Source organism: Coniophora puteana, assembly GCF_000271625.1.
Source record: "Coniophora puteana RWD-64-598 SS2 unplaced genomic scaffold CONPUscaffold_1, whole genome shotgun sequence".
NCBI classification, from domain to species: Eukaryota; Fungi; Basidiomycota; class Agaricomycetes; order Boletales; family Coniophoraceae; genus Coniophora; species Coniophora puteana.
Window position 1 is genome coordinate 3,020,021 of NW_006913053.1, and position 14,464 is coordinate 3,034,484.

The 14,464-nt window shown below is 51.2% G+C and overlaps 3 protein-coding genes across 3 annotated transcripts; 2 read left to right on the plus strand and 1 right to left on the minus strand.

Moving 5' to 3' along the window:
- The first annotated feature begins 240 nt into the window (after window positions 1-240).
- On the plus strand, window positions 241-2,103 carry CONPUDRAFT_161576 (uncharacterized protein). Its single transcript, XM_007765400.1, has 2 exons — window positions 241-1,642; window positions 1,699-2,103. Exons 1-2 carry the CDS (start codon window positions 966-968, stop codon window positions 1,811-1,813), a joined length of 792 nt encoding a protein of 263 aa, XP_007763590.1. The 5' UTR covers window positions 241-965; the 3' UTR covers window positions 1,814-2,103.
- Window positions 2,104-2,744: 641 nt separating this feature from the next.
- On the minus strand, window positions 2,745-9,620 carry CONPUDRAFT_161578 (P-loop containing nucleoside triphosphate hydrolase protein). Its single transcript, XM_007765401.1, has 21 exons — window positions 9,422-9,620; window positions 9,209-9,370; window positions 8,844-9,146; window positions 7,676-8,792; window positions 7,603-7,623; window positions 7,280-7,551; window positions 7,045-7,226; window positions 6,823-6,991; window positions 6,544-6,777; window positions 6,185-6,478; window positions 6,013-6,135; window positions 5,929-5,961; window positions 5,759-5,874; window positions 5,561-5,684; window positions 5,089-5,499; window positions 4,890-5,029; window positions 4,509-4,835; window positions 3,948-4,452; window positions 3,760-3,882; window positions 2,889-3,705; window positions 2,745-2,838 (listed from the first exon to the last, which is right to left on the minus strand). Exons 1-17 carry the CDS (start codon window positions 9,608-9,610, stop codon window positions 4,706-4,708), a joined length of 4,020 nt encoding a protein of 1,339 aa, XP_007763591.1. The 5' UTR covers window positions 9,611-9,620; the 3' UTR covers window positions 2,745-2,838; window positions 2,889-3,705; window positions 3,760-3,882; window positions 3,948-4,452; window positions 4,509-4,705.
- A 91-nt stretch (window positions 9,621-9,711) lies between these two features.
- CONPUDRAFT_115847 (P-loop containing nucleoside triphosphate hydrolase protein) lies at window positions 9,712-14,444 on the plus strand. The gene is made up of 8 exons (XM_007765402.1): window positions 9,712-10,454; window positions 10,505-11,361; window positions 11,412-11,778; window positions 11,830-12,985; window positions 13,037-13,439; window positions 13,495-14,023; window positions 14,082-14,305; window positions 14,386-14,444. Exons 1-6 carry the CDS (start codon window positions 9,788-9,790, stop codon window positions 13,510-13,512), a joined length of 3,468 nt encoding a protein of 1,155 aa, XP_007763592.1. The 5' UTR covers window positions 9,712-9,787; the 3' UTR covers window positions 13,513-14,023; window positions 14,082-14,305; window positions 14,386-14,444.
- The last annotated feature ends 20 nt before the right edge of the window (window positions 14,445-14,464 follow it).

Consider the following 14,464-nt stretch of genomic DNA (forward strand, 5'->3'; position numbering starts at 1 on the left):
AGGCGCGCCGCAATGACTGAAGTGAAGGAGACGTGCGCGTGAAGCGTACACGCGGTGCCCAGAGCATTGGGCGCTAGAAGGCGTACGCGCCCACACAGCGCCTGTTGCGCCGTTAAGGCTGCTGTGACGGAGATGTGTGTCACTGCCAAGCCACGAACGTGGGAGCAGCTCCGTGACTGTGACCGACGCGAGTCGACGAGAAACGACGCGAATCATTCCCACGGCCTTTGTTTCTATCGTCGCACACGTTTTGCTCCACTCGTTCGCGTGCTAGTGCCAGCTCTTGCCAACTGTGGCAGCTTGTGTTATCTCGATTGTCTTCCGCTTGCTGCGCAATCGATCATAATGACACTCCGCGAACAGCGCCTCTCGTCATTGCTTTCGTAAATTTGGCCCGTCTCAATGGCTTCATCCATTCTCTCGGAGCGCCGTCATCGCATCGGCGCACGGGCTGTCCCCTATGTCGCTGCTCTTGGACATGCATTGCAAATAGCCTCCTATAGCTAACAGCCTTATCTCTCAGCGCTCTTGCCCACCGCCGATGTCTTACAGCTCGTGTTGTTGTGGACTCTCTCCAACCTGTTCAAACCAATCCTGTACTTGCCTGGTGGCGCATTGCAGGGTCATATCCGTGTAATTTTCGGATCGGACAAAGAAGATTGATGCTGTGGAGCAGCACCTCGTCTAATTTTTTCATACGAAATACGCTCGGTTATCTTCTCCGACAGGTTGCCATTCGGCTAGTACAGCTCATGATTGTCAGGCGGGCGGAGGAAACAATCGCCTTTTGCGGTTCTGAATCTGCTGATGCATGCTTCTAATTCGTTAGCCAGACCTCTCCTTTCTTCCTTCACTCTCATTCGCTCTCTCGTTTTATCTCTTGATAGTCTGCCTATACGGCAAGCACGTTATATACCCTCCTATCGCTCTATCGCACACTCTCTCCTTTACCCCCTCACTCAACAATGGCAGCGCGGTCTTTGGCAGCTCTTCTCCTAGTCCTCTGCCTCGTGTCGGCGTCACTCGCTTTCCCCAACGAGTTCAGCCAGCGTCGCGCAGCCCCATGGGCCGTCGACGAAGTTGCTGCGAGAGCTCCCAGAGCTGCTCCTTCCAAGCGTTTTGCAGATTTCGCTCGGGCAGCGACTCCCTCCAAGCGCTTCGAAAAGCGTGAAATTTATGGTGCCCCTTCTAAGCGTCATCCCGGCCCCTCCAAGAGGGCGGAGCCCACCGTGTCCAAGCGTTACGTTGCCAGAGACGCTATCCCTACCCCTGACCGCCCCTCTGGCCCCTCCAAGCGCGCCCCCGGCCCCTCCGCGGCCCTTCACGCTCGTGACGTCCCCGCTCCCTCCAAGCGCTATGAAGTTAGAGATGCTGCCCCCACACCCTCCGGTAGCTTTTCCCAGAAGCGTTCCCCTCTGGAGAAGCGCGGCATTGAGGAGCAGGGCGTCATCATCAACGTTGTGTCAGGCCAGTTCGACAACAGCGAGGCCCTCTGCCCCGGCACCTCCTCGGCCTGCCCCCTCCTCGGCAAGTCCGGTACCCTGCCCCTCACCGGCAACCTTCACGAGTTGGATTTCGAGTGTGTTGACTTGAACGCTGATTTACGGTCCTGCGGCGGTTGCTCCAGCGTGTTCCCTGAGCAGTGAGTCTGCTCCATTTCAATTAATTAAATATGATTCTGACGGTGCAACCATGAAGATTTGACTGCACCGAGATGGTAGGCGCTGAAGGTGTAGCCTGTGTTTCTGGCCAATGCCAGGCGTCTACTTGCCAAACTGGTTTCACCCTGCAGGATGACCACACCTGTGCTTAAAGTACTACAGGTGGTAGATGACTTCATACGACCTGAAACTTTGTTTCGTAATTTGGTCCGGCGTTGACTATACCTTCATGACTTTTTTTGCATGCGTCTCGTCTGGAACCCGTACCATGGCCACTTTCAATATTACTATTTATTCCCCCTAGACATTGTCATTTCTTGCGACATTTTTTGACATTGCCCTGATTCACCTTTGCCCTTGTGGTATCATTCGCTTGTATGCTTGCTTGTATACGTTAGACCTGTTTTTAGGATTTTGCGGCACATGTGCCGTTTGATTAAACACGGTATAGATTGACATTTCCCTTGAGATCACGAAATGCCCGACAATCGATGACGCAGAAGAGCCAATCAGGGGTACGTTCATTGTACCTCAACATTCGTCATTCAAATAATCACGTCTCGCTTCCCGAATAACCTTTAGGGTCCAGACGCCCGAAGGCATTGAAAGGGCCGCGGAGGCAAATGCCATATACCGTTTTGGGACTACTAGAGGTAGTAGACGCCCTGTACGAAAAGTGGAACCACTTTGATATCGAGCGTCTACTGCTATGTTATCATGCCATCTTCGATTCCCGCCCAAGGCGGTCGTCATTCCATACCGTTAACATCCCATTTATGCCTTTGACGACTACACGACGACTTCACGATCTCAATACGAACTAACGACTTTCCACTGTGGCTACCACGGGCTTAACCTCCCTCCTGCTTCAGAGGAGGCTTAACCTCCTCCTCGGTTCTCTGACGTAGTGTTTTACTTCGTCAGGAGTATGGCTCTCTCCCTCTCGAACGCGACGTATTTAAGCCAGCAAATTATGTTGTTCGACTCATCAATCACTACCACACACCCTTTACTCATCTCGAAGCTTGCTCCAAGTTGTGCCTCTACAATCAATCAGCTTTCGAGCACGCGCCCCTCCGTACCAACCTCTATCACAGAGTACAGCTTCGATATGAGCTGGAAGAAACACTTTATCACGTTTTGCACGCTTGTTTACGCGGCGTATGGAGTTGTGCTGGTTGGTCCTTCGAAATTTCCTCACTTATACCTGCACTAACAGATTCACAGAGCATTGTAACAGCTTGTGGGGTGTATATCATGCCAAGATTGAAACTCCCTACACCAGAACGTCGTCCTATCAAGAGTCGCCCTCCTTCACAGCCTACTACAGATCATGGACATCATGATAAAAGTAGTCTTGTCCCTACCGAAGGCTGCGATCCAAGTCCACTGGACAAACCTCCTTCGCCAGGAACGTCGCGTCCAAAACCTCTTCGCAGACCATCGATGATACTCAGATCTATGTCTTCCGAGGTTGTCAAGTCCTTCGTGACTATTGGGTTGAAAGCGAAGGAGATTATTGGACAAGACACACCGAATGACTCCGTGAAAAGCCAGCCCGCCGTGACGCGTCCGTCAGTCTTTGCCAATCAACGAAGACGTTGGTCCTTTTCTAAAGTGCCACTTGGGGATGCCAATGAGGGCATCGGAGGACCATCCAATCCAATCCGGCGCCGGTGGTCACTCACCTCGGAAGCTCCTAGCGGCTCGCCTCCGCTCAGACCTATCGTGTTGGCCTTCGCGAAGATACCGTCTTATACCTCGAATCTGTTTAACTCCAAGAAGAACAGCGAGGAAGATTCTCGATGTGCTTCGGAAGACTCTCGACGTGCTTCGGAAGAGACCATGGTGAATGATGATACCGGAACTCTCTCGCCTACGGACAAGTCTTTAGAAGTTACGGACAGCGTTTCAGAGTGTACAGATGTTACTTCGAAACGTCCTCTTCTCGAGAGAGCCGCCTATCAAGCTCGAGGCCTCATTCGCAATGATCTCCTTCGCACGTTCAGGAGGAAGAAAGCAAGGACGACTGACCCTCCGCAAAGTGAGTTTTTCCCTTCACCTCCTGACTTGTGCATCCTGACGAGCATTACCCTAGCAGATGCCGTGGAGTCCATGCAGTCACACAAGGAGCAAGACAAGGAATCAGTAGTTTCCTTCTCCAACCCCTGGGCTTCTTCGAAGACGTCTTTATCTTGTGACCCACCAATTCCACCCCTGAGTAAGTCGCGCCCAACGGCGTGTACAAACGCGCCCGATCCTCGTGCTCATTTACTTGTCTATTAGCTTCCGCTTCCGTCACACCTGAAGCTCGGGCCAGACCGAAGTCATCACGTTTTAAGCCATTCGGCCGCCAGGAGCCCTCAAGTTCGAAGGAGTCTCTGTCCTCCCCTTCCTCTCCCCAGGCCTCACACCTCCGCAAACTTTTCTCCCGCCGGAAGAGCGAGACCGCCTCCCGCATGGCTCGTGACGCTACAATGGACACCATTCCGGAGATGGACGAGTCGCCACGCACCGGTAGACCTCTGCAGCGGACCGATTCTTCTCGTCGCACCAAACGCGACAGGCGTTCTTCGTCTCCTTCTCGAGCATCACGATCCGGCCAGTCAAAACCCAAGGCTGGTTCCGAAGGACAGTATCCCCCCGAGGACTTGTCGGTGCACCTTAACGAAAGGCTCGCTGCTCTCCAGCGCCAGCGGGCGGAAGTTGACTTTCAAATCGAGGAAACATCTACCCTGTTATGCGTCGAAAACCATAGTTAGACACGCTTGAAGAAACGTGGACATGACTGGTGAGTTTTCGATGTCCTCATGCTCTGTGCGTGCCCACGTTAACCAGCGAATTTAGAAACTCATGAACCTAAGCATTGATCTGATCACTACAATCCCCTAATCCCTTAATTATCTGCACGCATATATATCCCTCATCTCCATCCTATAATTCCTGCTCAGCATACAAACGTCATGTATATCACTACCATTGCATTGCCAACCATTGTACAACAGCTGGTGTTTGAAACATCGTTGAATTGTAATTTATGTATATTATAAACTTAGCCCATCTCGTGTCAACAGAGCCAGCATGGCATTAAGGACAATGTTTTCCCCCTCGAAGAGAGAATCTAAGCTTGTGCCTTCCTCAATGCACCGCAACAGTTGGCCATCCAACAGGCGTCTTGAGCAATTTATTAGTGATATGGATATTGTGTGGAGACTACTGTGCATTCACCTGAGCTGATTCGCGAGAATGCCGATTCGAGGCCAAGCACGCAGTTTGATCACAGCATCTGAACTGCCAACCGTGAGGCCGCCACCTACGTGGTTGACGGTGACGAGCCCTCCAAAAAGGAGCAGTGCGTACATAGGGACCTTCCATTCTATCATCAGCGGGGCTTGGAAACTTTCGCATTAAATCCATGCCATCTTACCTCAGTGGCGCCCCGCAAGAACACCTTGGACGTCATCTGCTTCTGAAAATACGCCACAAAGCCAGTCTTCCAGTCCGTGGTGCCGAACAAGACAGAGCCGGGATGCAAAAATACACGCCCTTCCTTGAGATCGTACAGCTTGTAATCTTTGGCTGCGTTCTCCCGTTGCACAGTGCCCGCCTGGATCTTATCGAATTTGATGGCGGAGCTGGGAAGATGGACTCGCGCAACGTTCGGCCAGAGGCCGCCTAATATGATCGCTTTGATGAGGTTAGTATTAGCGCTATTCGTATTCAATGCTTCAGACGTAGGGCCGGCGGAACGAGATACAAGGCCAAGCTCTGAAAGGGCGGAGAAATAGTCTTGACGCATCGAGGCGACTTCTCGGACGGCGACGTGAGAAATGAAATTCTTCAGACGAGGGAGGTTAGCATCGATATCGTAATTGAAACCCCAAAATCTGGGGGCGAACCTCGCCGCAATATGATGTGAATGAGCTTCTTCCCTTCCCTTCAGACTGATAGCGGACACATTCATTGTATGCGTTCACATCCGTCAATAAATCGCTGTTGTCCTTGTCAAACTTTAGTCTCGCTCTATGAAAGCCAGATGAGGGGAACGTGCACGTTAGGGTCGCTAGGAAGAACAGGATTTTTTTTAATTCCCTTACTGTGAGGCTTCTTCTCGTTTATCCATCGGATTTAAGAACACGGGCTTCGAAGATAAGCAAGCAGCCACAGAGAGAATTGGATCGAGACAACGGAAAAGAGTTCCTAAAACAAGCATCTAAACCTAGTTAGCCATGCCAAGAAAATGAGCCCAAGATTAATGACTATTTACTTTTCCCAATCGAAGGTCAACAGGGAGTTGCGACTGAAGATGCGAGTATGAGAAATATGAATTGAAGTGACAGGGATCACGCACAATGTGTCGGCCCAAGGGTGTAAGCTGGCCGGATAGGTCCACCGCACCAAGCTCCTCGAGAATAGACCAAGCTTTTTCAATTGCAGTCACCTCGGGTGGATCAATGGCTCGACTCAGATAGGACTGTAAGAGTTAATAACAGCAGAGTTTCTCCAAAGCCATTGCAGCGTACCTTCACGTCTTCGTGCTCGCGCATGACTTTAACTGTGAGAGATATATTTTCCAAAGGTGTTCGTAAAATCTCGGGAACGGAAAATCCAGCAAGATTCTGCTCATGCCTCTGAGTGTAGAGTTTGTAGCAGGTTCCGGGTTGTGTACGGCCAGCACGACCTCTTCGTTGTTTGATGGCAGCTCTACTGACCCACTTTTCGACCAGTTTCGTGAGGCCATTGTCCGGATCGTAGCTGATTTCCTTAGCTCTACCAGAGTCAATAACATAGACAATATCATCTATAGTAATAGATGTCTATGGCGTATGAACGCATTGTCAGAGGAAGAGTGTTGAATGATAAGTCACGAACTAAATCTCACCTCAGCAACATTAGTGGCAGCAATAATCTTCCATTTTTTAGTCGGCTGAAAGACTTTCTGTTGTTCGTCGCTCGTCAGGTTAGCATGGAGAGGAAATAGTACAGCGTCCGCTGAATCGATGACACGTCTGATGGTCTCTAGGCATTGCCGGATTTCTTGGACGCCTGGTAAGAAGATCAGGATGCCTCCTTTCTTGGCAGTACCACGGATGTGTTGTACCAAGGCTGCAATCAACTGTTTGGCTTTAGCAGAAACTTGCTGTACAATCTATCCACGTACTTCATAGTCGATGCGATTTGCTTTCGTTATACTCGACAATTTATGGATAGTGTCATCATCGAGACCCTTGGCTTTGAGTTCCACAAAGTAAGGGTCGTCCTCCGCAAGTTTACGGGTTTTGACATTGTGGGCTTTGTAAAAGACTGATCCAATGAAATCTTCCATGTACCTATAGAACGCTGACTCCCTTTTCATGAACTAAAGACAACGCGAGGGACTCACAAGTCCGTGACGGGGTGCGTAAAACCGGGAATGGTGAGCATGGGCGCATTGTCATAATAACGCACAAATGTTTCGTGGTTGATGGTGGCTGACATTAGGATCACCTTAAGTGAAGTGTGTGTCTTAAGAAGTTCCTTCAGTTCCAAGAGCAAGAAGTCGCTGTCTACGGAACGTTCATGAACCTAGATAAAATACGTTGAGTCATAAAAGTCCTGCAACTATGTGCAGGGAATACCTCGTCAACGACAACATGGGTAACATCCTGTAATTTATCGCCTGAACCAAGTCGCCGCAGCACAACTCCAGTTGTACAAAACGTGAGCTTGGTCTTACTGGTTCGGCGACTTTCTCCACGTATGGCATATCCGACAGAGCCGTCATCTGCGCGTTCAGCGCCCACACGGGCGGCGATTGATATTGCAGATATCCTGCGAGGCTGGGTGACAATGATAGATGCTGCCTTTCCTCTCTTCGAGAGGATCTCCGAGTCCAGGATGAACTGCGGCACTGCCAGCATATGTCAATATACGCAGCAGACAAGTTGTTGGGGTCACTAACGCTGAGTCGTTTTACCACATCCTGTCCAATGTCAATTGCTGTCCCTGGCAATTCTAATAAGGCACACACTGACCTGTCTCCCCAACAACTACCACCACCCTGTTTTTTTCTAGTGTCGACAGGAATTTGGCCTTGGCAGCAAACGCAGGTAAACGTTCTCGAGCTGGCTGCATATTCAAATACCCTTTACTTTGGCGAAGTGTGTCGAAGTCAGCTTTTACCTGAGCGTCAGATCTTTCATCGCCGTGATGTTGTCGCACTCGACGAGATTGTTTGAGGCTTCGAGACTTCGCCTCTACGGGGGCCGTGGCGGTGATAGCGACTTCCACAGGAGCAAGCAGATGTTTAAGCACCTCGGCGATTTCGGGTCGACCCTGGCTCTCCATTAACTCCCAGTGTTCTTCCAGAATTCTAAGTGCAGCCATCAAGAAACCCTCGCCTTCTTCTATCCAGCCCCCGGTCTTCATGGCTTCCAGGAGACGAGACACTAGATGCAAGCGAACGTACGGCGGAACGGTAGTCGATGAAAGGTATATGGGTGGATAGCCATTGAACGAGTTAGAGCAGTCAGTCGGGAGGAAGATATGCAGTTCGATGGGGGCAGCGAACAGAGGCATGATAATAATCGTCTCATCAGGCTTGTGAGCACCCAAGCCTTCAAGGTTATCATCGCTGAGCTGTAACTCATCGACAGATATGAGTTCAGCCTCCGAGTTAAGGTTTGCCAAATCTTCGTGACTAAGACCTATAAGCTTGGCTCCGAGATGTGCAACGAGGTAATCGAAATTGTCCACAGCGCGAGCATCAAGGGTGACTTCTTTCACAATGTGGGCTGGCCAGCCAGCATCTTTAATAGCTTTGTCCTCGATCCATCGCTTCTTTAAGTCACTATCTTTGCCAGAGTGTCCAGCCGTAACAAAAGGGTTGGAAGAATTGCTATTCGGCAGGAACCGAGGCGGTAAATCGCATTCAGGGACGTGAAGAATAAGGTATTCGATGCAAGCTTCCAGAGGAGTAAGCGTAGCCAAGAAAGCAGATCCAAATGTCTCTTTAGACAACGTAGTGGTCACGTTTCGTATCGGAGCAAGCTGGAAACCAAGCTGGGACAGCTGTTTCGAAACCGCAGGAATGTCGTCCTCGAGAAGAACTGTCAAGGCCGCATCATGTGAGTTGGCGCCATTAATATTTGCCTATTGCGTTTGAGCACGGTTGCATGGTAGGTATGGAGTGTTAGACGTTACCTTCTTGACGGTATCTTCGGTAAGATCTCGCAAAGTACTCGCCATCTTTACTTCAGGCGCATTGGCAAATTCATGGGATGCGGAATTGGAGGCACCTCTGCCCTCCCGTTCTGAAGGTACCTCCTCCCTCTTCTTGGCTGCCTTAGCCTGTCGTTCATCGACCTCTTTGCGAGCAGCAAATGGGTCGGGGCTGTACATCCACTTTTGATGTTCTGGCACGCCCTTGTACTCGGCGGCGAGTTCTTGCCAGTACTCTCGAGGGCCGGGAGGAAGTACTCGATCGAGTTGGATACTATTGCAGAACTAGAACGAGTACAGCTATCAAACTTGTACTTACGTGAAGAGGTGACCAAGATTGCACGAACACGATACAACGCGTAGGTAGCGCCCCATTGACGTGCCTCTAGGGCGGTAGGCCGAATGTAGGGAGGATGTGGCTCAAGACGAACAGTCTCTAGCTGATTTGATGACTTGCTAGTCGTCTTCGCCAGCGTTACTACAAAAGAAAACCCGTTACCTTGTTTACGCTAAGTGCCCAATAAGCAGTAGCTCGACGTAGTAGAATGTGAACAGCGTACCGCATCTACTGTCGGTTTTGACCACCCATTCTTCTGACACCTCTCGTGCAAGAGACTTGAAGGCCATTTGTACCCAGGCGGAAAAAGAGATTTGGCCTTGTCTGAGTCTTCTTGGGGAGCCGGGGTCTGCTTTGAGGATTTGGAGGAGTTTCCAGCGTTTCCAGACTTGAAAATTCCCTTGCGAGGCATCTGGTGGTCTATTCGCGGCGACCTCAATATTATGATAAGCTTCACATTTGTGTACTACTGATTATATAAGTACATACTATCCTTCCCACCAACAGTCACTACGACTCGTGCACTCGGCCCCGTCGTGTCCCGCTCACCAACGTACACTCATAAGCGGGCAATTCCTTGCAGTTTGTTATGGCCAACGATGACCTTTACAATCTTGAATTCCTCTCTCTAGTCAACAAAATCACACAGGAAATCTCAAACCACGTCGGCATAAATGACAAGACCCTCGCTGAGTTCGTCATCTCCCTTCACGATGAGTCGAAGAGCCTCGCCGAATTCAAGCAGAGGCTCCAGGATACAGGCTTGGAAGGCTCTGTCATCGAGAATATGGACCGGCTCATCCTTACCCTCCACCCAAAACACAAGAAGAAGACCAAGTCTGCCGCAGCCCAGCTCTCAAATGGTGACGGAGTAGATGACAAGCAGAGGCGTCTCTTCCCGGGTCTCTCCATTCCCAACCAGGACGTTACGAAGGATGCTTTGATGAAGGAGGTTGACGACATGATGGCCCAGTTCGAGACGGCCTCCAAGAAGCCCAAGGTCGCCGACGTCGACGAACGCCCTGCGAAGAAACCTCGCATGGACCGCTCGAGGTCACGTTCTCCCCCGCGTCGCCGGAGTCCCGACCCGTACAGGAGGAATGGATACGATGATAACTCGAGCAGAGGCCGTGGACGGGGCAGACCCCAGGTTGACGAGCGTCCAGTGCTGTTCAAGATTTACGATGGCCGTGTCAATGGCATCAAGGAGTTCGGCGCCTTTGTTCAGCTTGAGGGAGTGGCCGGTCGTGCTGAAGGTATGTCAATTTTATGTCCCTGTTATGCCAATATTCAACGTTGCTCTCAGGTATGGTTCACGTCTCTAATATCCAGCAGGGCGCGCGCGCAAACGCTGCCTCTGACCTGCTCAGCCGTGGTCAAAGCGTCAAAGTCAAGGTCATGAGCGTAGCAGGGACCAGAATAGGCTTGTCAATGAAGGATGTTGACCAGGTTTCCGGTCGCGACCTCACACCTCACCTTCGAATAAAGTCGGAGGCCGAAGTGGAGGAGGAGAGAAGACAGGCTGCTAGAGCTGCTTCGTCAGGAGCCAACGCGCTCCCATTGAACGCAAAAGACGACAAGCCCGTTCGATCCGCGAAGCGTCTCACTTCGCCCGAACGTTGGGAGATCAAGCAACTGATCTCTTCCGGTGTCATCCCAGCTTCAGAGTATCCAGATATCGACGAGGACTTCAGCAATCCTCTCGCTCGTGCGGAAGTTGAAGAAGAGCTTGATGTTGAAGTCAAGGAGGAGGAAGCACCGTTTCTTGCTGGACAGACGAAGCGATCTTTGGACCTCAGTCCAGTCAAAATCATCAAGGCTCCAGATGGCTCGTTGAACAGGGCTGCATTGTCTGGTGCATCTCTAGCTAAAGAACGTCGTGAGCTCCGCCAACAAGAGGCAAATGAGGAGGTTGACTCTCAGACACGGGACTTCAGCGCTCCGTGGCTCGACCCAATGGCGAAGGAGGCCGACCGTATGTTTGCGCAGGACCTAAGAGGCAACCTGAAGGGCCAGAAAGCAGGCGAGGTTCCCAAGTGGAAGGAGCAAACATTCAACAAGGCTACTACTTATGGCGAGATCACGAGTCTGAGCATACAGGATCAGAGGAAGACCCTGCCTATCTACAAACTCAGGGACCCTCTACTGAAGGCAATTGCTGAGGTGAGTATAGCATTGTGGCCTTCTCTCAAGCCTATGCTCATCGATATTAGCACCAAGTTCTCATCGTTGTCGGTGACACGGGTTCGGGCAAGACGACGCAGATGGTACAGTACCTTGCGGAATCTGGTTTTGCTGACAAGGGGCGGATAGGCTGCACGCAACCTCGACGTGTCGCAGCCATGTCCGTAGCAAAACGTGTTGCAGAGGAGGTTGGATGTCGTCTCGGGCAAGAGGTCGGGTATACCATCCGTTTTGAAGACTGCACGAGCCCGGAGACGAAGATTAAGTACATGACGGATGGTATGCTGCAGCGAGAATGTGTCATCGACCCGCTTTGTAGCTCATATTCGGTCGTCATGCTGGATGAGGCTCACGAACGGACGATTGCGACTGACGTGCTATTTGGTCTTCTCAAGAGTAAGTCTTTGTCACCCTTCTATTGATTTGTGGTTCTCATAGCACCTTTAGAGGCTGTCAAACGACGACCTGACTTAAAGCTGATTGTCACGTCAGCAACCCTCGATGCCGAGAAATTCTCGAAGTACTTCTTTGGATGTCCCATCTTCACCATTCCTGGCCGAGCCTATCCCGTTGAAATCCTGTACACCAAGGAGCCGGAAAGCGACTACCTCGATGCCTCTCTCATCACCGTCATGCAAATCCATTTATCAGAGCCCCCCGGCGATGTCCTTCTCTTCCTTACTGGTCAGGAAGAGATCGACACAGCCTGTGAAATTCTCTATGAACGCATGAAGGCTCTTGGACCGAAGGTTCCCGAACTCATCATCCTCCCTATCTACTCTGCCCTTCCCTCTGAAGTTCAATCCCGTGTCTTCGAGCCCACACCACCAGGTGCTCGTAAAGTCGTCATTGCAACAAACGTTGCTGAGACGAGTCTGACGATTCCTGGTATTTACTATGTCATTGACCCCGGCTTTTCGAAACAGAACGCATACGATCCTCGGCTTGGCATGGACTCGCTTGTGGTTATGCCGATCTCTCAGGCGCAAGCTCGGCAGAGATCTGGTCGTGCTGGACGTACGGGCCCTGGAAAGTGCTATCGTCTGTATACCGAAGCAGCATACCGTAACGAGATGTTGCCAACATCTATCCCCGATATTCAAAGGACAAATCTTGCGCATACCATCCTGCTTCTAAAGGCAATGGGCGTCAATGACCTGCTCAGCTTCGACTTCATGGACCCTCCGCCTGCTCAGACTATGCTGACTGCCCTTGAATCGTTATATGCACTCTCAGCACTCGATGACGAAGGATTGTTGACTCGTTTGGGTCGCAAGATGGCAGACTTCCCCATGGAACCGTCGTCCGCGAAGATGTTGATCGCGTCTGTCGAGCTAGGCTGCTCGGAGGAAATGCTTTCAATCGTCGCCATGCTTTCCGTGCAGACCGTCTTCTACCGACCCAAAGAAAAGCAGGGTCAAGCTGACGCTAAGAAGGCGAAGTTCCATCAGCCGGAAGGTGACCATCTGACGCTTTTGACGGTCTACAATGGTTGGAAGGGTGCCAACTTCTCGAATCCTTGGTGCTACGAAAACTTCATTCAGGCAAGAAGTATGCGGAGAGCACAAGATGTACGCAAGCAGCTTGTGGGTATCATGGATCGGTAAGTGCTCAGGAAATCAACGACTTTGACGTGATCTGACTTGTCGCATAGGTATAAGCATGACATTGTTTCCTCCGGGAAGGACTACAACAAGGTCCGCAAGGCTATTTGCTCTGGATTCTTCCGGAACGCTGCCAAGAAGGATCCTCAAGAAGGCTACAAGACTCTAGTTGAAGGCACACCCGTATACATTCATCCCTCATCCGCACTCTTCAACCGCAACCCAGAATGGCTGGTTTACAACGAACTCATCTTAACAACAAGAGAGTATTGCCACAATGTTATCACGATCGAGCCAAAATGGCTGGTTGAAGTCGCACCTCAGTTCTTCCGTGTCGCAGACACGAACAAGATCAGTAAACGGAAACGGCAGGAGAAGATTGAGCCGCTGTTTAACAAGTACGAGAAGCCTGATGAATGGCGTCTGTCCAAAGTCAAGCGTAGTGCACGCTCGGTAAGCCTCGGCTTGTCCATCTATCTTTTGACAGATATTGACAACCGCCTTACAGAGTCAAACCTTCGGATAAATGGTTCGATGCGGGGTTTCTTTGGGTTGTCATGTATGTTTTGTATACGTAGAACACATAATGCTCTAATTTTACAATAAGCACCACACGGGTAGCTTCTACTGTATTCAACCGGCGTGAGGTGAAAGGCCCTTGGCTACGGGCTGGGAGGCAAAATGGGTAAGCCATTGCCGGAGACTGGGCAGTTTTAGAAGCGAAGAAGAAGTCATTTCGCTGAGTGTATGCATGGTGCTCTTGTCTTGTCTCGTAACGATGAAGTGGACATGACGTGCGCGTACGATAAAGCGTCATCCTACGAAGCGCATGGCGTCCGCATCGATGTAGTACTTGGCGACTTCACCAGCCTTGGCTACGGGTGCTGTGGGGTCGGGCACGAGCATGAATGTTTGGAAGAAGACTCGAGGCTGGTCCTCAATAGACTTGGTGTTGGCCGCGGTGGTGTTAGCCGAAGCTGCTTTGCCGTGTGTCACAGTGCCCGATACTGTCACGAGCAGGGAGGGTGGCTGGGAGCCTGATAGCCGCAGGGAATGAGATGATGGGGGTGGGTAGCTAGCGCGTGGCGCACGCACCGGGGATGGGGTGACAGTCGTAGGATTGAACGTCGTGTTTTGTAGTGGGCATGTCCTGTATGAGCTTGGTGATGCCCTCGACGCCCTGGCTAGGGTTTCCGTTCCATGTGAGCGTGGAGGATGGACGGTAGAGCTTTGGGAGGTCGTCGATGCGCGTCGGGGAGTCGTATGTGGAATAGTAGAGCCGGGTGAACTGGTCCGCTGCGCGCGAGGAGATCTCGATGCTGCCGGGAGAAGTAAGGGTGTATGCTAAGCATGGTCGACACGAGGAGGCGAGGAGGAAAAACGCGTGAGGTCGACTTACTCTTCGCGGGTGAACGTCGTACTCATCGTCGCCGTGGAGCGTGCAGTGGGACCCTGCTGTATTGACGAGATGGCAGTTG